The sequence below is a fragment of the Coregonus lavaretus genome, assembly GCF_964263955.1.
Source record: "Coregonus lavaretus genome assembly, contig: HAP1_SCAFFOLD_464, whole genome shotgun sequence".
Taxonomy (NCBI): Eukaryota; Metazoa; Chordata; class Actinopteri; order Salmoniformes; family Salmonidae; genus Coregonus; species Coregonus lavaretus.
This window is the reverse complement of record NW_028164474.1, coordinates 270,434-297,504: the sequence shown is the minus strand read 5'-3', so window position 1 is coordinate 297,504 and position 27,071 is coordinate 270,434. Positions and strand designations below refer to the sequence as shown.

At 39.5% G+C, this 27,071-nt stretch overlaps 1 protein-coding gene across 1 annotated transcript in view; it reads right to left on the bottom strand.

Annotated features, from left to right (window-relative positions):
* Positions 1-240: 240 nt before the first annotated feature.
* The window catches only part of LOC311116985 (interferon-induced very large GTPase 1-like), a 60,407-nt gene continuing 33,576 nt past the window's right edge, over positions 241-27,071 (bottom strand). The window contains 7 exon segments of the mRNA XM_084191988.1: positions 241-3,579; positions 3,583-3,645; positions 3,648-6,409; positions 8,595-8,864; positions 14,480-14,746; positions 14,870-15,139; positions 15,336-15,378. Of these exon segments, the coding sequence (XP_084048114.1) occupies positions 1,720-3,579; positions 3,583-3,645; positions 3,648-6,409; positions 8,595-8,864; positions 14,480-14,669 (5,145 nt within the window). The 5' untranslated portion in view covers positions 14,670-14,746; positions 14,870-15,139; positions 15,336-15,378 and the 3' untranslated portion in view covers positions 241-1,719.

Here is a 27,071-nt window from a genome sequence, read left to right as displayed (position 1 = left end):
TGCATTAAACAAATATATATATATGTTGGCTTGTAAGTAAGCATTTCACTGTAAGGTCTACACCTGTTGTATTCGGTGCATGTGACAAATAACATTTTATTTGATACATATGGCCCCTAGATATGCACATTATGTGCCTTTATTTGTCTAATATTTGATTAAAACTGTCTACAACAGATTTCAAGTGAACAAGCAATACTGGTGTTCTATTGCTGGACAGTATTTCATGACACCAAATAATGTTTTTAATTGATTCGTTTTTAATCATTATTTCTATCAACAAGATAGTACACAACGGAAAGGCATTTTTACTTTCAATTTCAACAATTTGCATGATTTCACAATATGTCTGCAAAGTACAATGTATGTGTGTTTTCACAGCAGGCAAAATAACATTTGTAAGAGATCATAAACAATATCAATATATTTGAACAGTACAACTAAACTTTTTTTTGTTCTCATCATGGTGATAGTTTGGCCAACTGAAAGCCGTTCACTGCAGGCTCTAGAGAGTTCAATCCCACATCCTTAACTCCAAAAATAAAATCCCCCATCATCAACTACAAAAACAAAATCACCATCATCAACAACAAAAAAACATCATTATCAACACCAAAAAGAAAATCAACAATATAATCTTTATCAACCGCCAAATGTATAATCACCATTATCAACAAACATCATCATCATAATCATTAGCATTCAAAACAAACAGAGTGCAGTACTTCAAAACATACTGTATACACCAAGCATACCTGAAGATTATTAATGAAGTTACATTACTGATGGTCACTGAGCATTACTTCAAAACATACTGTATACATCAAGCACACCTGAAGAGTATTAATTAAGTTACATTACTGATGGTCACTGATTAGGAATTACACCTTATCGAAACTAATGTGTTCAAAGCAATGAAGTCATTGAACAAATCACTATTTGAAGGTGCGATCAATTAAAAACATTATATTTGAAGTCTACTTAGTAATCATTCTTGTTGAAGTAAATTATTTAAAAGACCCATGAATGTGTAATACCTGTATATGAAACAACAAATGCATATTCATTAAATAAAAAGTACATTAAGATGAACATGTAAAAGGTAAAATAAGAGAAACTAAATCCAAGCCAACCGTTTACCACTGAATGATGCAGTCTCTTCATAATCTGTGATTAAGGCATATCAAGCCATAGGTTAGATGGTAAAGTAAATGAGAGAAATTTAATTATTATAATTTAAAAGAAATAAACAATTAGTTACCTGTGTATTGTGTTTATCTATGGACATTATCAAGTAAAACTCTGAATCTGTTGGTTAACCTGTTGTGTTCACGTTTACTTTTCTTGCCTTTTGTGTGATTTCTGAATCATGTTAAAATGCTTTAATTACATTGACGTCATTATTTATTTATTTATTACTTGACTATATTGTATTCCTTTCCCATAAAACTCAAAGTGTTAGCTATTTCATTATGGAACATCAGATCTGTAAATTGCCAAGTTTTTATATAATTTATCAATGTATCCGTAACTATGACTTGTCTTGCTGCAGTTGTTCTTTTCAGAATTGCATTGGGTATTGACAGATCTGTACATTATTTCACATATTTTGATTCTGTGATATATCCATGTCATGAGAGTTAATTCTGGTTGTCAAGTCTGACATCTTTGAATGGTTGTCATGTCGACAACTAGAGACTTCTTATAGCTAGTTTAATACTAGTCTTTCATGTTGAATGAGCCCTTCAAGCTCTTCATTGCATCATCAAATGTTAATGCCTTCCAGTCCTCTGGGATATCAGCAGGGAGTGCATCTGTGTCTGTAGCAATTCTCTCATTGAATGTAGCCATCACATACTTCCAGTAGTCTGACGCCTCAACGCTGGAATCTCCAGTTATGACCCAGTTAGGGTAATATGTCTGGTAGTCCTTGTAGGGATAAGATTCTTTTGCTGTTGAGGATATGTAAAATGAACGGCCACTTATCACAAGAGATGAACATATGTCAATAACTAGCACCTTTGTCACTCTACCCCTCCAAGCGCTGAGCCCGTTTGGACGGTGAATGGAGGTAAAGTGTTTGGCATGCTCCTTCCCCCCTGCTTCACAGGGTGCATGGCAGAAGGGGCATACCTCTCCACAGCCAAACAGACTGGTGAACATCTTGTCCTGAGGCATGAATGGCAGAGATCTGAGTCTCTCTTTGATGCCTCCTCCCTTATCGTACACAGCTGCCAGTGACTGCTCCAATTCTCCCACATAATCTATTAGGTAGTCAGCAAACTGTTCTGTATTTTCAGAGTAGTTCAGAGTCATGATCAAATCCAGATCATCCTTGGGGAAGACAAGCTTCTCTCCAAGGGCACAACACATTTTCTGAATGAAAGTATTGATATCTTTTATAGTGCTATGTGTTTTTCTGATGTTAGAAATTGTATCAGTGATTATCTCGACTATCTCTAAAAGATGTTTATTCTCCAATTTCTCCAGTCTGCTGTCCTTTGAGAGTTGTTCGACAATCTGGTCAAACAGCCAGTCCTTCACAAACCTTTCATAATGCTTGATGTATTCTCTGTATTTCTCATATTTCCCATCCATTAGGAGCTGTTCTAAAATGGAGAATTGGAAACGCATCCGTGTGCTGTAAGTCTCTGACCCTTTACCTGTCTTCATTTCATCAACTATATCAGGACCAATCATTTTGGTCACATAGTCCTGTACAGCTGGCCGTAAGAGCTTTGTGAACTCCTCAGCTTTCTTAAGGCACTGGTCTTTGTTATGAAATAAGTCTATGAAGTCAGTAAGGTACTTTTCCTTAGACTGTTCCAGACATTTTCGGGGGTCATTGACTGCAATTAAATCATCATGCTTCTTTTGAAATGTTATCGCTGCTATGCCACAGATGTGCAACTTCAGTTTAACCTCACATTCTTCACATTCTTCACTAACTTTACGTTTCTTGTTTTGTTGCAATGTTTCATCAATGTTGTTCAGCAGCTCTTTGATGTCAGTGTCATGGTAATCTGTTCTGCTTCTCACCTTCTGGGTTATCAAGTCCTGACAATGTGTTATGATGTCATCACACAACTTTTGTAGTTTCATCCTGTAATGGTCACTATCTCTATTCCAGTGCCTGACAAAGCCTTTAGTCTTCTTCCACCAATTACCTGACTCTACAACAAACGGTATCTTCCCACAATCAACCAAGCTGTTTCCAACCAACATACTTTTGACATAACCCGGCCTTGTAGAGAAATGGTCATGTAAAATGTTGAAGGCATCCTGAGCAACATCTCTTCTTGTGAGTCCTCTGAATTTGATCTCAGACAGAGTTTCCTTCCACATTCTTTCAAACTCTTCTATGAGGTCCTGTTCTGATAAATCAGATTTGTTCTGTCTACAGGTCTGCAGCAAAGCCAGTACCTTCTTCTCCATTGTATTTGCCTGTGAACTTTTTATGTCATCCAGTTTGGCCATTCCCTCTTTGATTTCAACAGCTCCATGTAGAGTGTTATTCACTGTGTTTTCTGTCTCTCGTCTCAGTGTTTTAGCACTGGCCACAAAGCCTTCCCTGTATTTTTACACCAGATTGACATGGCCATCTTGCTTTTTAAAGTATGTAATTAGATTGTTTTGGATTTCCTTTTTTCCCCCACTGACAGCTTCTCCGATGCTTCCCTCATCAGGTCATTAAGCATATCTCTTATGGAGATCTGGCGATTAAGAACTGTCATGTCAAAATTAGAAATGTTGGTTTCAGCACCAATCATCCAGTTGTACATGTCTTTCTGGAAGGCCCATTCCAAATCACTGTACTCAGTGCATAATCTGGAGTATGCATCTGCAACCAAGCTGTTTCTGAAACTGAAGATGAAGTTCTCAAATTTAACAGACTCCCACAAGCTTTGTGTCCACTTCATGAAATGCGTCAAGACATAATTTTTTCGGCATTGTCTGAAATCCTCCATCAAGCTCTTCTTGAAGTCATACACAGCCTCACTGTAGCCAGCATTGACTGGAGCCATCGGGGGAGTCCCATGCCAGAGTCCTGGGATGTAGCAGCTGCTTGTGTCTGGATCATACTCCATCACGTCAGTGAACTTGGAGATATTCTCCTTCTTCTCCATTCTGGCTGCTGCCAGGGTCATTTCATTCAACTGTTCCAACAACTTCTTCCTGTCCCTCATGTTGTTGTCATGAGCAGACATGTCTGAGACATTCTGGTGCACAAAATGACACACTGGCTTCTTCCCCACTTCCTTCATCCTGATAAAAGCATGAACAACAATCTGTAGAATGTCTTTCATCTCTGTGGAGTTCTCCATGGCGATGTTGATAATAGTGACATCACTGAGTCCTATCACCAGTGTGGCCAATTCATTGTCATGTTCATAGCTATCATCGAGTTGAGCCAGCTCTGGTGATTTCAACCCCTCTGTGTCAATGATCATGATGAAGTCACATTTCAGTTCCTCCTTGAGTTCTTTGTTGACTTTAATCAGTAGCATGAAGGCCCCTCTGGTGCATCTTCCACTGCTGACAGCAAACTGGACCCCAAACATGGTGTTGAGGAGAGTGGACTTCCCAGTGCTTTGGACCCCTAAAACTGTGACCACCCGGATCTTGCTGTTGGATTGGACAAGAGTATGAAGCTGAGTCAGTACAGCTGATATCCATTTTAGAGGGATATTTGATGCATCTCCATCCACAAGCTCAACAGGGGAGCCATCCAACAGCATCTGAGCACACAAACCAAGGAGATGCTCCATCTGTTCCCTTTGTAGGCTACCTTCAGGGAGGGAGCAGGCAGCTTCATAAAACTGGCCCAACTCACGCAGGAAGTGTTCAAGTCCTAAGGAACAGTCAGATAATTGCTTATCCAAATCTTTAATGTTGTCTTTTTTCTCCGGAGAATGTTGGCAGAGATCTTTGTACCGGTCCCGCAAAGCAGACAGGTTCTGCAGTGACAGATTGTCCAGATTTATGCGCATCCATTTGAGGAAATAGGATCGCTCAGCTCCTGAACTTGACAATCCTGAAATGAAGCTTGCCATTGCATCTGACATTTCAAATTGATTTAGCTTCTTTCTCAATTCCTCCTCCTTTTTCTTCAGAGGGCTCTTGTATTGTTCAATGTCTGCATCCCCTGCTTTTCTCAGCCTACACCTCTCCTTTTCCAACTGGGAAAGCTCTTTCCAGATTTGCCCTTGTAAGGGTAGCTGTTCATCTTTGAATTTAATGGTGTCTGTGATGTTCCTGGTGATTTCATATGCCATCGTCCTGGCACTCTGACACGCATCACTGTCTTCATCAACCAGAATCCCAAACTGATGAGCCACGTCAGCCATGTTTTCAATTGTCAATCTGTTTTTACTTTTTTCGATGATGTCACCCACAGATGACTGCAGGGTTTTGACAAATTCTGCATCATTCTGCTTCTTTTTCACAATCACATTTGTTTCTTTGATACTGTATTGTGTAATCATTTTCTTCAATGTGTCCACCTTGAATGTTTTTCTCTGAGAGTTGACAACCAGAAATAACTCTGCTTTTGTGCTTTTTCCTTCCAAAACCTTGAGATCTGCCTCAAAGTCGTCAATGAAAATGTAAACTGCAGCTGATGTTTGACACAGAAAGGAGAACTGTGTTTCAAAGGACCTGATGTCTCCTCTGAGATTGGCAACAGCCACAGGCTTAGTGAACATGTCTATGTTTCTGTTCCCACATGGAAAGTACCAGCTGATTTCAACTAGACCATCTGAGATTTGCCGAGGGACATCGCCACATTCCATATCATGATGAACAAATGTATCATGGTACTGTTGAGGGTTACTAAGCAACTTGTTCAAAATCTGAGACTTGGACAAGCTGCTCTCTCCTAGCCTAACAAAAGACACCATAGGAATATCAGAGAGAACTATTCTCTCCTCCACGAAAGCATTTGTGGCCGTTTGTGAAGAGGATCTAAACTTCTTCACTATGTCCCTCAAGGCCCACAGCATCAAAGTGCTTTGTTTTTTGTCACAGTTTGGCAGCAGGAGAGGAACAGCAAACTGACACATGGACATTTTCTGGACCATCTCCTGCTGCAGGAAACCATCTGAGCACAGAAACAGGGCAGTTATCAGGTCCAGTGGATGAATTACATTGCTGGTATCAGAGTCAGTGTCCAGGTTGTCTACACCATAATAGAAAACTTCCTGGTCAGTAGACATACATTTTACACTCCTAGCATTCACATTTGCCATCATTAATTTCTTAAGGAAGGCCCCTGGAAGTGACTGCATAGTGGTAAGTGGTTCATCTGATGTAGTATTATCATTTATCTCAAGGACAGTACTTAACGTCAGCTTGTTTTCATAATGATCTTCTAGTCCAGTCTTTGACAACAGCTCCATGAGACAGGGTTCTGTAAATAGAAAGGAAGATCAGGAAATAGGAAAGATCCAGGGAAATCACCATCATATATTTATCATCAGGGAAGATACTGTACCTTTACATCCCATGCTGACACATGCTTTATGATTAGTTCATAGATTCATTTTGATAACTACCCACTGGGCAAACCACATCATTTCAACATGGATAATTGGGTAGTATTTGGGTGAGACGTTGATCAATGAGATTACAACCTATATTCACCCACTCAAAAAGACAGCCAAAATGTAGTTTATATCCCAATGTGTTATCACTATGCTTTCAACCATCTAAAAGCACAACCAAACTCCAATGGGAATACAATGTCAGATATTTTGTTTATTTATTCAATGTGTTACTTATCACTGTGCTTCTCTAATAGCCGAACCTAATGACCTGAATTGCAGTTGAGATTACATTAAAAGTACATGGTGCAAGTGATCAATGCCATTCGAGATTCTACTAGATTATTACAGCAATTGTGAAGATCTCCACAGACCTGCGATGACCTTTGCATGCTATCTTAAACATGCAGACTTTATATGATTACATAAGAAGAAATGTATAGTTACAGTAACCTCAACATTACATTTACATTTTAGTCATTTAGCAGACGCTCTTATCCAGAGCGACTTACAGTTAGTGAGTGCATACATTATTTTTTATTTTTTTTATTTTTTTCATACTGGCCCCCCGTGGGAATCGAACCCACAACCCTGGCGTTGCAAACGCCATGCTATACCAACTGAGCTACATCCCTGCCGGCCATTCCCTCCCCTACCCTGGACGACGCTGGGCCAATTGTGCCATGGGTCTCCCGGTCGCAGCCGGCTACGACAGAGCCTGGATTCGAACCAGGATCTCTAGTGGCACAGCTAGCACTGCGATGCAGTGCCTTAGACCACTGCGCCACTCGGGAGGTGTGGCCATGAATGTGTTACTCATTTTAAGGTTGAACGTTACATTAAGATAATTTTAGGCTATTTACTGTATTACAAAAGTAATATTGAATTGTGTTTGGTTGACAACGCAACCAAATATCAACATTAAAGCTAGAATCCTTAGTTGCTACATCCATTTTGGGACTTTTAAAGTAATTATATATACCCATTGATTTTTGAAGAATACACATTATAAAAGCATCAAAAGCTTAGTTAAACTGTTGCACCCCATAATATCTAAAATATAAGCTTGTTTTACTCCAGTGTTTGAAAGCAATTTAAATGTAAACAAACTCTGTATAGCCTCAAAACATTGTCTATAATGTTGATGTCATGGATGGTCAGTCCTTGCATCCATAGCTTTGTCTATGAATTTGAATGGTTACATTTCTCCAGGCCCATCCCTCAGCTTTTTACTTAAACTGAGGCGGGCTGGTCTGCTTTGTTATTTTTTCAGTTAAGGATTCTAGCTTTAAAGGAGACGTAACTTGTTCCATTTGAACAAATGACTTAATCCCATCCTTTAACTTTTGTTTTTGGTAGAGTTAAAGACGTCAAGTTAATAGGCTATTTATTGTATTTCAAAAGGAATATTGAATTGTGTTTGGTTGTCAATGCAATCAAATAGCAACATTTCAAGGTGATTTATCTTCTTCCTGGATAGTTCCATCTGTGCCACTGTCTGGCTTTAATTCCAGTTTGTCTACAAATTAATAATTGATATGTTGGATTCACGTCTCCATCTCAACCAGAAATCTAAGTTAAAGTACATGACTAAATCAAACGTTAAATTCACTTTAAATAGAGTTTGATAAGATTTAGTCCTGTTTTTTTACTTCTATTTTTTGGTCAGTGACAAATATCACAGGGAAGAAGGTTAAAACCCTGGGAGACAAAAGGGTAGATCAATTCTCCAGTAGGAGGTGCTGCCCAGCCGATTGTTTATTTATTCTGATAGTGGATATTACATTGAAGATTACATCCGACGTTGTTTTAAAAGGTACAAATTCAACATATTTTACAAAAGGGTTATCTATGTTGAAATTTGGTTACCATGATGACAATCCTGTGGTATAGTTTTTTTCCTCAAAATAACAGATTGTTGATAACTTTTTTCAAATCCAATGTATTTTCCATGTAGATTCCATGTCACAATACATTGACAAATTATGTTTAAATACAGTTGATTAAACCAGTATTTTGCCCAGACAATACTTAAGTAGTGTACTTCCTTACTTGTGGTGAGGGTTGTTGACACCAGTTGACTTCGCTTTCCATTCTTCAGCATAGTGCAGACAGTGACAGAGTACTGAGTACCACCTTGCAGGTCAGAGAGAGTGATGCTGTGTGAAGATGTGGTAGTGATGTGTGGTTCTGTCCCTGGACAGCGGTAGGAGATCTGGTAATAATGTTGGGTTTGGTCTAATCCTGGTGGCTGGCTCCAGCTAACAGCAGCTGATGTGGTGTCCACTGAGTCAACAGTCAGCTGGTCTGGTGCAGGCAGTACTAAAGGAAAATACATTAATGTCAGGGTTACAGTTTATCTCCAGAAATATGCTACAGGAGGAAAGATGAATCAACCAATAGGAAGCTCTATTTTCTTTTTAACTCTGAGGTTCCTAGTTCCGACTAGCATGTGAATGTGGCATTATTTCCCACAATCCCGGGGTAATGCCTTTTAACAGTTCCATTTGAATGATCAATTTGCAGCCACTGTCCAACATCCTGGACAGTCAATTCATAAACTTAATCTTCCCTGGAAAAAAGCATCTAGAAATTATTATTTCCCCTTGCTACTGGGCTAGGATTTGGTTTGCAACAGTTGGGGGTTTGTCTAAACCAGGGGTGTCAAACGTCCGGCCCGCGGGCCGGATCAGGCCCGCAAACGGGTTTAATCCGGCCCGCGAGATGATTTTGTAAAGTATAAAAATGCGCTGCAATTTTTCAATAAAATAAACTGCTGTTCCAATTGCGTCCACTGGATGGCGCAATAGCAATTGTGTTAAGCAAGCAAACTGTTTATACCGGGGCAGAGCAAGTAGGTCAAGCACGTGCAGCCAATGAGCTACTTTGTTTTGCCCGCGATATTTATTACGGCTTCTACTTTTAACATTATGTGCTTTGGCACCCTCATTGCCCCAATATGTCTCTGTCAAAAAAGAGAAAAGTGGACGCAGAGTGCAGAGTGTTCCAAGAAAAATGGTCATCCTCCTATTTATTCACGGAATTGAATGGGAAAGCTGTATGTTTGGTGTGTTCACAGCATGTTGCAGTGCTGAAAGAATATAACCTTCGTCGCCACTATGTGAGTCTTCATGCCGACAAATATGACAACTTTCAAGGACAGCGGAGAAGAGAGAAGGTGAATGAACTGTTGGTGGGTCTGAAGAAACAGCAGTCTGTGTTTACTCACAGCCGAGACATCAGTGATGCTGCAGTGAAAGCTAGCTACCTCATTGCTAATGAAATCGCAGTGGCTTCAAAACCATTTAGTGAGGGTGAATTTGTAAAAACATGCATGATGAAGTCAGCGGAGATTGTGTGCCCTGAAAAGCGTCAGGCTTTTGTAAATATCAGCCTGACAAGAAACACAGTTGCAGACAGGATTTACGATCTTTCAGTGGATTTGGACAGCCAGTTGAAGCAAAAAGTAAAGTAATTTATTGCGTTTTCGGTTGCAATTGATGAAAGCACGGACATTACAGATGTTGCACAACTGGCCATTTTCATCCGCGGAGTTGATGACACATTGACCGTCACCGAGGAGTTCGTGGAGTTGGTGCCGATGACAGATACAACGACAGCAGCTGATATTTTTACCGCACTCGTCGGCACGCTGGACAGGGTCGGAGTGGACTGGTCCCGCGCTGTCAGCCTGGCTACAGATGGTGCGCCCTCAATGATCGGGAAAAAAGCAGGCGTTGTGACAAAGTTCAGAGAGAAAGTGCAATCTGCAAATGGAGGACGTGATTTTTTGACTTTTCACTGTATTTTGCACCAGGCTTTGTGTTGCAAGTCATTAAAAGATGGATAACGTCATGAAGGTGGTCATCCAAACTGTTAATTTCATCCGATCCAGAAGCCTGAATCACCGTCAGTTTGACAGCCTTCTCAGAGAGAAAGACCACATCTATGGCCTGCCATACCACACTGAGGTAAGATGGTTAAGCCGAGGTGCTGTGCTGAGGCGTTTCTTTGATTTACGAGAAGAAATTGAACAGTTCATGGAAGAAAAGGGCAAACCAGTGTTAGAATTTCATTCCGCAGAATGGATGCAGGACCTTGCATTTATGGTGGATGTTACAGAGCACCTGAATAACTTGAACAAACAGCTGCAAGGGCGCAACAAAGTTGTCACGCAGTATTATGACAGCATACGTTCTTTCAAGTTGAAGCCGTCATTGTGGGAGACGCAACTTGCCGGTGGTGATGCAGCTCACTTCCCCTGTCTGAAAAATTTGTAAAAGTGTGTAATTGATTTTATTTGTATATTTAACCTATTCTTGACTCTGTGGTTCTTGCACTTGTTTGGGGAACAGGATTTCATTATTTTTATCTACATTTCTGCCTGAGAAATGACACCCTGATATAGTTCTGTGATCTGTGAAACAGTTCTGTTAATCACTGAGGCATTGTGTGTTTGTGTGTTCTTTTTCATTAGAATTTTCAAATAAACTTGACGTGTTTTATGATTAATAGTGATGTTGTGCTTGTACTATTTTGGACACACTGTCCTCAGGCTCCAGCTTTATGTTGTATGTTGATCGTATTAAAACAAAGAAAACAATCTGAAGTTGTTGTTTTTAAGTTATACATACCATGATTTTTCCGGTCCGGCCCACTTGGGAATAGATTTTCCTCCATGTGGCCCCTGAGCTAAAATGAGTTTGACACCCCTGGTCTAAACCTTTTTGTCTGTCTTTACGACCTGTGCAACAGTATCTACATTTCCATGAACTTGTCCAGTGATTTTTTTAACGACATTTAGAAAGTTTGCATAGAAAATAGATGTGACATGTGCCTGCTAGGGTGTGTTTCCATTGAACGACCCTGTGTTGATATATCCAGCTTGACGAAATGACGTCACACATAAAACAAAATAGTTTAGCGAAAAACGAATAATGCCGTGTTCCCATGCTGGGAAGTTTTACTTGAATGACCCTCCATGTTGGAATTCCAAGTGGGGAAACTGCCCGAGTTGCTGAGTTGTGACGTTTCACCACTGACCTTTTAACTTTTCAACCAAAAGATGACAACAAAGAAAAAAATTGACAACTACAACCTTATCATATGGATAATGTAGCTAGTTTGACCAAATTGTCAACGTTAGGCATATAGCTGACTTTATTATTAGCAACGTTAGCTAGCTTATCAAGCTAGGTAAAATGTTATTGGTTGAAGAATTGTATGCCCTTTCGACATATCTGTTTCATGTCTCAGGTAGCCCGCTAAAGCCAGCATGGATAGAATGCAAGAATTTACTAATATTTTCTAATAATTATCACAGTCTATACCATGGTGAAACCATAGAATAGCAATAGAAATAGTAGTAATTTAATAGGATTTCTATCAGTGAAAATTGCAGTCCTGTAGCGTAGATCTGAAATAATTGGATGTTGAAACTTGCAACCAGCCAACCAGAAAAGCAAAGTGAAGCAATTCTGTCATTCTTGAAAGTTAAGACAATCCTTGTCCTGCAAAGAAACATTTTTATAGAAAAATGGATTTAGCAGTAAGCATTTAGAATTAAATGTAGACGGTGCTTTATAATTATGCGATGACATCACGTGCCCCGCGTACCTTCAAATGTATTCTGCAATCATTATTTTTTTCCCAAAAACACAGTTTCAATTAGAATGTTTTGCAATAAAGAAAGTTAGACAAAATAAAAATCCACCCGTCGAACGGATACAGAAGTTGTCTATCTTTAGAACATGTTTCCTATAGCTGATTCCATTACACATGTCGCTATGTTTTCATTTGCGACATTGCTTTTGTAGAATAAACACAGAACAATGCATTTTCTCATGTCAGATAGCGACTTGATTCTACCTGCACTGATCGATTGAGGGACGAGCATCCCGTAGGAGTGACGCCATCTGACATAAGACAATGGGGTCAATGCAAACCTGCCTACTGTTGAATTTTTTTTGTGATCTCCACCGTGCCGTAGTAGGCCAGCCTAGGGAATGAACATGAAACTAATAATTCACCTTGGAAACATGTAAATACTCAGAATTCTATTAATACATAGACCAGCGCAGTGCGGCTACTACAAACACAAACAAAACATGGAGGAGTTCATAATTCATTTTAACATTTGGGGAGACATGGATTTAAAAGTATGGTGGGAACAGGATATGGGAGGGGGAGGAAATCCCAAAATAACCAACTGGCACGCACAGGTGGAGATAAAGGGTTATGTATGTAACCACGGCTACAGTGGCTTGCGAAATAATTCACCCGCCTTGACGTTTTTCCTATTTTGTTGCCTTACAACCTGGAATTAAAATGGATTTTTTGGGGGGTATGTATAATTTGATTTACACAACATGCCTACCACTTTGAAGATGCAATATATTATTTATTCTGAAACAAAAAAACAGAACACTTGAGCGTACATAACTATTCACCCCCCCCCCAAAGTAAATACTTTGTAGAGCCACCTTTTGCAGCAATTACAGCTGCAAGTCTCTTAGGGTATGTCTCTATAAGCTTGGCACATCTAGCCACTGGGATTTTTGCCCATTCTTCAAGGGAAAACTGCTCCAGCTCCTTCAAGTTGGATGGGTTCCGCTGGTGTACAGCAATCTTTAAGTCATACCACAGACTCTCAATTGGATTGAGGTCTGGGCTTTGACTAGGCCATTCCAAGACGTTTAAATGTTTCCCCTTAAACCACTCAAGTGTTGCTTTAGCAGTATGCTTAGGGTCATTGTCCTGCTGGAAGGTGAACCTCCATCCCAGTCTCAAATCTCTGGAAGACTGAAACAGGTTTCCCTCAAGAATTTCCCTGTATTTAGTGCCATCCATCATTCCTTCAATTCTGACCAGTTTCCCAGTCCCTGCCGATGAAAAACATCCCCACAGCATGATGCTGCCACCACCATGCTTCACTGTGGGGATGGTGTTCTCAGGGTGATGAGAGGTGTTGGGTTTGCCCCAGACATAGCGTATTCCTTCATGGCCAAAAAGCTACATTTTAGTCTAATCTGACCAGAGTACCTTCTTCCATATGTTTGGGGAGTCTCCCACATGCCTTTTGGCGAACATCAAACGTGTTTGCTTGGCAGGTTTGTTGTGGTGCTATATTCTTTCCATTTTTTTATAATGGATTTAATGGTGCTCCGTGGGATGTTCAAAGTTTCAGATATTTTTTTATAACCCAACCCTGATCTGTACTTCTCCACAAATGGGTCCCTGACCTGTTTGGAAAGCTCCTTGGTCTTCATGGTGCCTCTTGCTTGGTGGTGCCCCTTGCTTAGTGGTGTTGCAGACTCTGGGGCCTTTCAGAACAGGTGTATATATACTGAGATCATGTGACAGATCATGTGATACTTGCACACAGGTGAAATTTATTTAACTAATTATGTGACTTCTGAAGGTAATTGGTTGCACCAGATCTTATTTAGTGGCTTCATAACAAAGGGGGTGAATACTTATGCACGCACCACTTTTCCGTTATTGATTTTTTATTTATTTTTTAAACAAGTTATTTTTTAAATTTTACTTCACCAATTTGGACTATTTTGTGTATGTCCATTACATGAAATCCAAAAAAAATTTGAATTCATGCTTTCCTCCATTCCTGTTAGTCATTATGTCAAGGAGTTGATCTGCCTCTGCTTGCTTAACTTTATCAGTAGTACAGTGTAAAACACTTATTGTGTAGAGGATTTCTAATCACACCATTCTTTTCATTTATGTTTAAGTAATAATGCATGAGAACCCAGGGACTATAGTGTGAATAACTCTATAGATAAACATGTCTTTGCAATCACTTATAATGTGGGAAGAAATAAGCTAAAAACAAAAGTCACTATAGAAGTTGATTTGTAATATAGCAAAATGTCTGTTCTGGTAGAGATGATGAACTGTAATAAGGTGAGGAGATCTCTTACTAGTGCAGATTGTTGTAGAGACAGGTTCACTCTGTTCCCCATTGTTCAGTACAGTTGAGACGCTGACGGTGTACTCAGTACCAGGCTGCAGGTTTGAGAATGTTTTGTGGCAGTCTTTAGTATTCTCTGCATGGAGGTCTGTTCTTGGGCTGCAGTAGGATATGAGGAAGCGCTGTGGGACTTTTTCCATTCCTTCAGCCTTGGACCAGTGGAGAGTGAAGGAGGTATCGTTCAAATGGTCTACCTTTAAGTCTCTGGGTGGAACCACTGGAACAAAAATCAAGATTTGTTGTAAGAAGATCTTTCCATGACAGATGAGTCCATAACAATATCGCTCTTAAAACACAACAAAGTATGTCAGTAAAACATGACTAAAACCAAACTCTCTACCTGTGGTTACAGATGCTGAGACACATCTGCTTTGTCTTCCATCTTCTCCTTCTGTAGCCACGTTGAACTGGTACTTTTCACCAGGTTGGAGACTGCTTATTTTAAGATGATACCCGCCTTTCACTTTTGATGAATCCGTTTCCCCCAGGTCACAGCCCCAGGTCACTCTGAACTTGTGTGGTGCCTTCAGCCCCTCAGGAGAACCCCAGCTCAGAGACACAGAGTCTGATCTCACTGACAGGACCTGGATCTTCCCAGGAGGAGGCAGCACTGGAGAAAAAACGGACTTAATTGGAACCACAAATGCATACTAATTTACTTATATCAGAATAGGAGTAACAAATTATATCTTAAATACTTTTTTACAAACGTTATGTACATCATTGTTCACAAGTTATGAGCTATCACTAAAGATCTCAAAGAACAACTTTTGGGTTAATTAATTATTGATTGTACATGCACTTACCGTCGACTGACTCTGGCCTTTGGCGTTGCTCTCCATCAAAAGTCTTGAGCAGTGGAAACAGAGTAAGAAACAATCTTTTCATTGAAAAAAAACTAAATGTTTATGTTGCAAAACAAGCAATGACAAAGCTTGTAGCATGAACTTGAATTAACAGTATTAGCAAATCTTCTGTAATAAGTACACTACATTGTCAATAGTATGTGGACACCTGCTCGTCGAACATCTAATTCCAAAATCATGTGATTTAATATGGAGTTTCCTCTAGATGCTGGAACATTGCTGCGGGGACTTGCTTCCATTCAGCCACAAGGGCATTAGTGAGGTCAGGCACTTATGTTGGGCGATTAGTCCTGGCTCGCAGTCTGCGTTCCAATTCATCCCAAAGGTGTTCGATGGAGTTGAGGTCAGGGCTCTGTGCAGGCCAGTCACGTTCCTCCACACCGATCTCGACAAACCATTTCTGCATGGACCTCGCTTTGTGAACGGGAGCATTGTCATGCTGAAACAGGAAATGGCCATCCCCAAACTGTTGCCACAAAGTTGGAAGCACAGAATCGTCTAGAATGTCATTGTATGCTGTAGCGTTAAGATTTCCCTTCAGTGGAACTAAGGGGCCTAGCCCGAACCATGACAAACAGCCCCAGACCATTATTCCTCCTCCACAAAACTTTACAGTTGGCACTATGCATTCGGGCAGGTAGTGTTCTCCTGGCATCCGTCAAACCCAGATTCGTCTTTTGGACTGCAAGATGGTGAAGCGTGATTCATCACTCCAGAGAATGCACTTCCACTGCTCCAGAGTCCAATGGCGGTGAGCTTTACACCACTCCAGCCGACGCTTGACATTGCACATGGTGATCTTAGGCTTGTGTGTGGCTGCTCTGCCATGGAAACTCATTTCATGAAGCTCCAGACGAACAGTTCTTGTGCTGGCGTTGCTTCCAGAGTTAGTTTGGAACTCGATAGTGAGTGTTGCAACTGAGGACAGACGACTTTTACGCTCTACGCACTTCAGCACTCGGCGGTCCCGTTCTGTAAGCTTGTGTGGCCTACCGCTTCGCGGTTGAGCCGTTGTTACTCCTAGACGTTTCCACTTCACAATAACAGCACTTACAGTTGACCGGGGCAGCTCTAGCAGGGCAGAAATTTGACGAACTAACTTGTTGGAAAGGTGGCATCCTATGACGGTGCCACGTTGAAAGTCACTGAGCTCTTCAGTAAGGCCATTCTACTGTCAATGTTTGTCTATGGAGATTGCATGGCTGTGTGCTCGATTTTATACACCTGTCAGCAACGGGTGTGGCTGAAATAGCCGAATACACTAATTTGAAAGGGTGTCCACATACTTTTGGGTATAATGAGGTGGGGGATCAACTACCTGTCTTCCAGTTTGTTTTATCTCTTCAATGATCAGGTCATGACCTTTGTGCTGTCACTGAACACTCCAAGCAGATCAGCATCTGGTCTGTCCTGCAGAACACCTCCAGATCTCTGTGGTGCTCCTGACAGAGTCTCTCCTCCAGGTCTCCAGTCACCTCCACCAGGGTGTGTGTCTGTAGTTTAGGTAATGTGTAGTGCTTCCTAACGTGGGTCTCACATTAGGACTGAGTGCAGGTCAGACAGAACTTCAAAGCTTGGACCTCAGAGCAGATATCACAGGGTACCTCTCCTGGCCTGGTTGGGAATTGGAAAATAACATTTATCAAATACATTGATCAAAAGAACCTGACCCATTCAGTTTAACACATAATGGCCTGATAATATTATTATATTTTAATATAACCTACCTATAACTATCTGTTATAATGGTAACCTACCTATAACTATCTGTTATCATGGTAACCTACTTATAACTATCTGTTATCATGGTAACCTACTCATCATATCGTTATGTGCATTTTTGTCTCACCTTAAGTCACAAATAATTAAGAAAATGTTATTATTATGACATAGGCTCAAAGGACTATGTAAAATATTACCCTTTGAAATGAAAAGGTTGATCCATGGATTGGTCACTCTTTATTGATAAAAAACCAGATGAAACAGACTCTGCCATCTCTGGTTGGGACCTGCAAGCAGCACAAGTCATACAACATAATACAACATTGAATATTGAGTCAGAATTCATAATTTTAGTTTAACTCATTTCTACAGACGTAAAATTATTCTGATCCTTTATCAAATATATTGATGAACAGAATATTTTCTGTGAAGTTTATTCTGCACTGCAACATTAACATGAAAATGTAAACCATGTGATAACTGAAGAATTACACTTATAGGTGGTTATTACTAAATTATACAACGGGTGGGTCTAATCCTGAATGCTGATTGGTAAAAACTGCATTCCAGCCGGTGTCTATTCCACAAGTTACCACCGGCTAAATCTATGATGTTAAAAAGCCTATTTACTCTGTTCCATCTGACTGCGCAATCCACTGTCTCATCAGCCCAGCCAGGCACTTTATACACTTGATCTCCACTATAAAAAGCATCTAGACATTATCTCACATTTCTTTTAGACTAACATTTAGTTTTCAACAGCGGAGATTTAGATAAACCTTGCTGTCTGTCTCTGATATTTGCAACATTGTTTCAATATTCAAATTCGATCTCCAGCTGTCCCATAGCAATGAACGTGTCGGGAGTCGGTACGAGACAGACAGGCAGGGTTTCTCAGCCAGTCGAAATCATGAATCAGCTGGCATCATTTTTATGGATATATACAAAGAAATGTCAATTGATAAAAGGTCAAATGAAACGAAGTGCAGCTAGTTTGCAGTCTTTCCAGCTTCAGTTTGAAGTGATTGTGTTACTGTAGCTGTGTTGTTGGCTAGCTCCTCTGAACAACAGTGTCCTGACGAGAGAGCACATTCTCTATGCCAGGCGAAATCGCGCCTCATTAGCTCATTGTTATGGATTTATCCGAATAAATGTCTCTAGAAAACAGCTTAAACAAATGCAAATACCGTTGTTATTCTGGCTGCACTGTTTGACTTACCTGTAAATTAGCTGTAGTTGGCTAGCTAGCAAGCAAGGGATAAAAGCGTTGCCAGACAGTATGGCAATGGAACATTTAGAACGAACGACTGGGTCATGTCTATAGATACAGAACAAAAAGACTGAATGACTGGGTCGCGTCTATAGATACAGAACAAAAAGACTGAACGACTGGGTCGCGTCCATAGATACAGAATAAAAAGACTGAACGACTGGGTCGCGTCCATAGATACAGAACAAAAAGACTGAATGACTGGGTCGCGTCTATAGATACAGAACAAAAAGACTGAACGACTGGGTCCGTCTATAGATACAGAACAAAAAGACTGAACGACTGGGTCGCGTCTCTGGCAACCGAACCGATAGAACGAACGACCAGCCGGTTTGGGTAGCAACCCTAGATTTGTGTCGGGACTATATCTTGTGGAAGGATGAAATAGTATGAATAAATTCATCAAAATAAAGTTTTTAATGAAAATATGTAAATCATTATTTGAATATGTTGGTAACCCATTGTATAAAAGTGATAATGCCCTCAAAGCCGGTGTTCGTGCCTAACAACATCCATGCCAATATATCCTCCAAACACCGGCTTCTCTGGCATTATCACTTAATTATAGAGATGGGTTACCAACATATTCAAATAATGATTTACATATTTTCATTAAAAACTTCAGTCCCACAGCGCTTCCTCATATCCTACCGTAGCCTCTGGCATTATCACTTCATTATAGAGATGGTTCTAAATTTCCTGGTAACATGTAGAAACTCACCCTTTTCTTTGTGAAGAGGCCCCCTCTTTGACATGAAGAGAGTGAACCATTGATGTACCACTCTTCATTGATAAACAACCAGCGGAAACAGACTCGGCTATCTCTGGATGGACACTGCAAATAATACAAGAAAGACATGCACATTTAGTAAATACTCAAATCACATGCAGCATTATAGAAGTGAACTACCTTTGGACTTGGTTTGTCCTCAGTCATTTACACTTACCAAATCTTTCATATTTTCTGTTAAATGTACTATGCAGTAACTCAGTATCCTTCTAAAAATGCATTACTTTTAAATAGGATACAGATCTAAAAGTCTTCAACAAGCAGTTGTGCGCGCGCACACAAACACACACACCTCTTCATATCAGGGTCCATGGTCTCATCAAGATCCTTGTTTGGTGACCCATCCTTCTGTCTGTCTTTAGGGATGGCTCCACCCTTAGCCCCCTGATGATAACTCATTATAACTCTCAGAGAGGAGGCCTCACAATCCTGAAGAGGACTGGTCTGGTCCCATATCAATCTGTAAATAAGAAGAGTAAATACCATTATATTAAAACGTTTAAACACAAAAGCAGAGTAGGCCTACTGTGCTGGGGATTTAAATTGACATTATAATGATATTCTGTAAAGCATTTTGTGCCGAATACAATTGTGAAAAGCAGTAAAGGCTGAATGTTTTTTTGTTTAAATTATTATTATTATAAAACAATAAAAAAAGATTTAACCTAGCAATGTAGCATAATTACATAGTGAATATGTAATTATGTTATTTAGTTGTCTTTTTCGTGTCAGTCCTCTTTTAGGAAATTGTATTATGCCTAGGCAGGACACCAATCCACCCCAACCTGGGCATGGCTAGATGGTGCACAGTTTGTCAAATTGACGTTAAAAGTTTGTTTTTGTATTTTAGTTAACCCTAACCCTTTACTTAACTTGAACCTAATTTTCCCAACCTACTACGTTAATTATACTAACCTGCGGAGTATTTCTCCTAACATGCTAGGAAAAGTCTATCCTGGTCAATTCTGACAAACTGTATTCCTTCTTGCCCCAACCTGCCCCACCATAGAGAATGATAGAGGCCTCTAGTGGCCAAAAGGCTGTATTAGCATGAGCAGCGGTTCCACCATTTCAACGTATTCAACTGTGTGGGGCTTCCACCTTCATTGGCTTATCCTTCCTGGTGACCCTGTTGTGTCCAGTCTGGTCATCGGGAGGGATCAGCCAGTGTACTACTTCAAAAAGGAGATAGCATCAATAAAGCTGCCTCTGCTGTATATCTCTATGGCCCAACGCAAAACCAAAGTGGCTAAGTTTTAATGAATCCATTTTGTCAAGGTTGGCTGGGAGTCATAGGTCGTATCCGAAATACTTACTAAAACGACATAATGTGTATTACTAATCGTAAAAATTTATGCAGTAACAACAAATATCAACATACTAGACTCACCGTTCATTTGGGTACAGTGCGTCCTTCCTCAACAGTGTGCAGCGAATTATAGCCGAAATTAGTATAACATCCTGGCACTTAAAGCTTAGTCGATTTTCCAAATGTCACATATAAAACGTTATATTTTCGCATACCTAAATGCCTACTATTTAGAACGCAAGTATGGGTATTCTGACACAACTGTAAAAATGTAACAGGACTCAATTAGGCCTATGACCGCCTATCAAAGTTAGGAAGAAATACACTGTATGTATACAATACACACAATTATTTCTTTCCTCATACGCATCTCTTATTTTAGGATAAATATAATAATATATCTGCTAAATATCTTAACTCTCAGCGTCAGGTAGCTGTGTAAAAGAGAACACGTTTCGTGGTCTTCCTTGTGCGCACTCACCATTATGCCAGTGGGCCTAGCGGGGTACTAGATTTTTGTACTTGCCATGTATTAGAAAGAAGTTGAAAAATCGGGCCTTTATTATAAGAAAGTTTCGTTGAGTAGAATAAGAATCGACTCCCAAAGAATCTAACACCTGACTTTCATAATAAAAATATTAACCTACCATTTCTCCTGCTGTCTTGCAAGTCGAAAAAACCTGGGTGTAGCCATAGAAATAGAGAAAGGTTGTCGAATTTACTCTCACTTTCTAACAGGAAAGCACTTCGACAAAACAACTCCCGCTTTAAAAAAAACACAACAGGTCTACGTTTTCTAAGAGGCAGAATATGTAGTTCTAATATTTGAAACGTTTGTGGTGTCAAATATTGATAGGGTCAAATTAATTAAAAACATCTGGAAATAACACGACACATCTTAGCATTGGCATACGCCGCAAACTCTATAAAGAAAATATTATTTGTCCATTCAAGTGATTTGATAATGTGGGAATGTGTCTTCAGCTCGTAGTTATTAAATGCAGTGAAAATACAAACAAGCATAGATCCGAAAACATTATACAGTATTGGTATCAACTTTTTGGCGTTCCTGTGATAGTTGTAATCACTCCTTTGTTCCTCTTGGTGGAGACAGAGGACTTTGTAGAGCTGATGGGTACTAAGACGATATAGCAGAAATACAATACACACGATTGTCTATCTCTTATTTTAGGATAAATATATTATTATACCTGCTAAATAGCTTAAATCTCAGCGTCAGGTAGCTGTGCGAACTCCGCCATTATGGTAGTGGGCCTAGCGGGGTACTAGATTTCTGTACTTGCCATGTATTAGAAAGAAGTTGAAAAATCGGGCCTTTATTATAAGACAGTTTCGTTGAGTTGAATAAGAATCGCCTCCCAAAGAATCTAACACCTGACTTTCATAATAAAAATATTAACCTACCATTTCTCCTGCTGTCTTGCAAGTCGAAAAAACCTGGGTGTAGCCACAAAAAGAGAGAAAAGTTGTCGAATTTACTCTCACTTTCTAAGAGGAAAGAACTTCGACAAACAACTCGCTTTAAAAAAACACAACAGGTCTATGTTTTCTAAGAGGCAGAATATGTAGTTCTAATTTTTGAAATGTTTGTGGTGCCAAATATTGATAGGGTCAAATTAATTAAAAACATCTGGAAATAACACGACACATCTTAGCATTGGCATACGCCGCAAACTCTATAAAGAAAATATTATTTGTCCATTCAAATGATTTGATAATGTGGGAATGTGTCTTCAGCTCGTAGTTATTAAATGCAGTGAAAATACAAACAAACATAAATCAGAAAACATTATACAGTATTCTATCAACTTTCTGGAGTTCCTGTGATAGTTGTAATTACTCATTTGTTCCTCTAGGTGGCGACAGAGGACTTTGTAGAGCTGATGGGTCCTGAGACGTTATAGCAGAGACAGCAGAAATTAAAGGAGTGAAGGGACGCTTTCAGATGTACAGAGACCATAGCCACGGGAAGTCGTTTGGGGGTGGAGGGGCTGCGATTTTTAGTTTGAACAGACAGCTCAGTGCATTCAACATGTTAATACTTCTTACAAAAATAAGTAGTGATGAAGTCAATCTCTCCTCCACTTTGAGCCAGGAGAGATTGACATGCAAATAATCAATTATCTCAGTTTACATTTAAGGACCAGCTGTGCTGCCCCGTTCTGAACCTATTTTAATTGTACATGGCTAAATAACAGTTGACAAGTTCCATTTTAAGCCCATCTCAAAATATATATATATATTTTAAAGCCCTCTGCTTTACACCTCTGAAGCCCTCCCGTGTCATGGTATATTTTCATAGAACTGTACAGTGCAGAGGAGCCTGGTGGGATGAGCTATAGGAGGATGGTCTCATTGCAATGGCTGGAATGGAATTCGTGGAATGGAGTCAAACATGTGGTTTCCATACGTTTGATGTGTTTGATACCATTCCATTCATTACAATGAGTCCATCCTCCTATAGCACCTCCCACCAGTCTTCTCTGGTACAGTGTCATTGAATATCCTTTACTGAATCAAAGTGTATCAATGTGAACAATCCCTCTGTAAATATTGAGGTACATGTTTACTTTCTACATTCTTTTTACAGTTTATGTTGATATTTTTACTGGGGAAAAGGTAGATATTCACAACTACATAGCCTCTATAGCTCATGAAGCATTGTGGGGATACATAGATACTGTGCATTGTTGTTCACTAACTCTGTAGACGAACTAGTGCATAAATAAAACATGGAATGGAGTCCTTAGTCCATCCGTTATCAGTGTAATGAAAACATGGACTGGACTAGCAGTAATGTTCACTAGTAGTTATCAGTATAATGAAAACATGAACTGGACTTAGGTAATGTTCACTAGTAGACTACACTACAGTAGTTATCAATATAATGAAACCATGGACTGGACTCTCAGTAATGTTCACTAGTAGACTACACTACAGTAGTTATCAGTATAATGAAACCATGGACTGGACTACAGTAATGTTCACTAGTAGGCTACACTACACACATAAATAAGAGTGTCTTAACAAATCGTGGTATCTGTCCACACTGCCTCAATACTCTCATAATATAATGCTGATGGCTGCTGTATTAGGCTAGTGTGATAAATCGGTTGATTTAGGATAGACTACTTGTAAAGGTGCACCATCATCATGTGATTTAGTTGATCCTTTTCTTGTCAGTCATTTCTAATGAAATTATAGTCAACAATTGTAGAGTTGAATTTGTTTCACACAGTTTATAGACTGTAGTATACAGCACTCCACCATTTTAGACCATTTATCTGACGGAGAACAGTGATTCATTAACCTCACAAGTAGCTAGTAACACCTGACCCATTTAATCGTTAATCGTTAATGTTTTTCTGCAGTTGCACTATGAACATTAGATCTCTTAACCAATGTTCCCTCTCATTTTTTCGGCACTGAGCAATTTTCAGGTCTGCTGAGTGCAAACTTGAACGTTGTGAAAATTCTGTGTAACTTCCGGTGTGCGTTTACTGTGAACACTGAGGATGTACCCGCTTTAAGTTACAGTTTTAACAGTGGCCAAGTAGGCTACTGTGGCTATTTGATCATAATGTAGGCCTACCAGAGTGGCCTACCATAAAAAAACAATGGAGAAAATGCATCCCATAACATTTGTAGTTTAATTTGTTTTAGACAGCCTACAGCGCCTTCAGAAAGTATACACACCCCTGAACTTTTTCCCCATTTCGTTGTGTTACAAAGTAGTATTAAAAAGGATTCAATTTCCATTTTAGGTCAACGATCTACATAAAATACTCCGTAATGTCAAAGTGGTAGAAAAATTCTAACATCTTTAAAAAATTTATGAAAAATAAAACACATATATCTTCATTAGATAAGTATTCACCCCCCTGAGTCAATACATGTTAGAAACAGCTTTGGCAGCAATTACAGCTATGAGTCTTTTGGGGATAGTCTCTAAGAGCTTTGCACACCTGAATTGTACAATATTTTATCATTATTATTTTGATTTGGTTGTTGATCATAATAATGGCCTGAATGGAGCAAATAGAATGGCATCAAACACATGAAAACCATGTGTTTGATGTATTTGATAACATTCCACTTATTCCGCTCCAGACATTACCACAAGCCTGTTCTCCCCAATTAAGGTGCCACCAGCCTCCTGTGCTAGACAGACATTTTCAAGTCTTGCCATAGATTTGCAAGCCGATTTAAGTCAAAACTGTAACTAGCCCACTCAAGAATTGTCCTGCTGAAAGGTGAATTCGTCTCACAGTGTCTGTTGGAAACCAGACTGAAACAGGTTTTCTTCTAAGATTTTGCCTGTGCTTAGCTGTATTCCGTTTCTTTTTATCCCAAAAAAACTCCCTAGTCCTTGTCGATGACAACCATACCCATAACATGATGCAGCCACAACAATGTTTGAAAATTTGAAGAATGGTACTCAGTGATGTGTTGTGTTGGATTTGCCTCAAACATAACGCTTTGTATTCATAACAAAAAGTGTATTTCCTAGCAACATTTTTTGCAGTATTACTTAAGTGTCTTGTTGGAAACAGGATGCATGTTTAAAACAGGCCCTGTCATGTAAGAGCGGCAGACCAAGATGGCGGACTGAACACAGCGATGAAGATCGCCTCAAGATAAAAACCTAATATTCAATATCTGTAACTTCGACTATACAGTACCAGTCAAAAGTTTGGACACAGCTACTCATTCAAAGGTTTTTCTTTATTTTTAAATTTTTTTACATTGTAGAATAATAGTGAAGACATCAAAACTATGAAATAACACACATGGAATCATGTAGTAACCAAAAAAGTGTTAAACAAATGAAAATAAAATGTTATATTTGAGATTCTTCAAATAGTCATCCGTTGCCTTGATGACAGCTTTGCACACTCTTGGCATTCTCTCAACCAGCTTCCATTCCTTTGGGATTCATTTGGGACTTCCATTCCTGTGGCGGTCCTCATGAGAGCCAGTTTGATGGTTTTTGCGACTGCACTTGAAATAACTTTCAAAGTTCATGACAATTTCCGTATTGACTGACCTTCATGTCTTAAAGTAATGATGGACTGTCGTTTCTCTTAGCTTAGCTTATTTGAGCTGTTCTTGGCATAATATGGACTTGGTATTTTACCAAATAGGGCTATCTTCTTTATACCCCCATAGTTTTGATGTCTTCACTATTATTCTACAAAGTAAAAAACAATGTCCAAGCTTTTGACTGGTACTGTATATTAGCACTTCATTCCACATACTCGGGGGTAATAACCTTCAATCTGGATAACTACACAAAACAAATTATAAGACAAATGTATCGACTAATATTACCAAAACAAACAACAACCAAACATGACAGAGAGTAAACATGGAGAACCAATCCCCAAAAGAAAACGTGACTCCAGACGATTTATGTTTTTCACCACCCGGAATGGTAAGGGTGGAAACCGATTTGTTGAAGTCGATAAATGATAAACTTGAATTAGTCAGTAAAGATATAAAGGAGATGAAGGCGAGCCTCAAGATGAGTGACGAAAAAGTTACGACAATGGAGAAAGAAACAGACAAGCTAAAAGGTGCAGTCAATACGACCGAAACGGACGTTAATGAACTTGAAAAGGAGAACATGTTTCTGAGAGAAGCCTTAATTGATATACAGACTAGATCTATGAGAGAAAATCTGTTATCCAATAAAAAGAAGGAAAAAGTCCTGAAATCGTGGTGAAATAATTATTTCATACAGCGATAAAGATCCCAGGCGATGTTGTCAACAAAATCCAACTCGAACGTGTAATCCGTTTAGGACAGAGATATGAGTGCCCAATCGTTAGCACATTTGCATTATTTAAAGATAAAATAATGGTTTAAGGCCTGTGTGAAAGACTCGCTGGCACGAAAATAGGAATTCATGATCAGTTCCCGAAAGAAATTGCAGAACGGCACAAAGTTATGTACCCAACTTTAAGGAGAATAGATTAAAAGGGAAATGTGTAGCTCTCGACTGTATCTTGATAACCAAATGTTCCGAGACACCAAGACCACTCCATGGCTATTCTAAATATTACAAAGTTCCCATAGAGGAGTCGAATAATGGAACACCCATACTGTCTATGGTAGGGATTGTAATGAAAAAAATATATATAGGAAAACAATAAAATACTACAATTGATAAAGAAATAAACTACAACTACACTGTACCATTCAAGACAGGGAATGTTGTAAAATAATTAGTATTCAGCTTTCTTTTTATAGTATTTTATAAATAGATAAGAAAGCATTAGAAGGATAATTATCTTCAAATATAAGGAACTGGAACACAACAGTACTCAGAATCAACACAGTTAAAAACACAGCAAACTGTCATGAACCCTGCATCCTGAGTCGGTTCCTGCCTGTGTTGCCATTTTTCTGCTCGGAATCTCCAGTTTCCTGAGGGTTCGTGAACGCTCCCGGCCTGGTTGCCGGGCGACGTTGCTAGGCGGGAGATCTCCCGATTAACCGCACCTGCATCTCATCAGCGGTCTGCACACCTGGTCCTGATCATCACTCTTCTTAAGCCCTGAC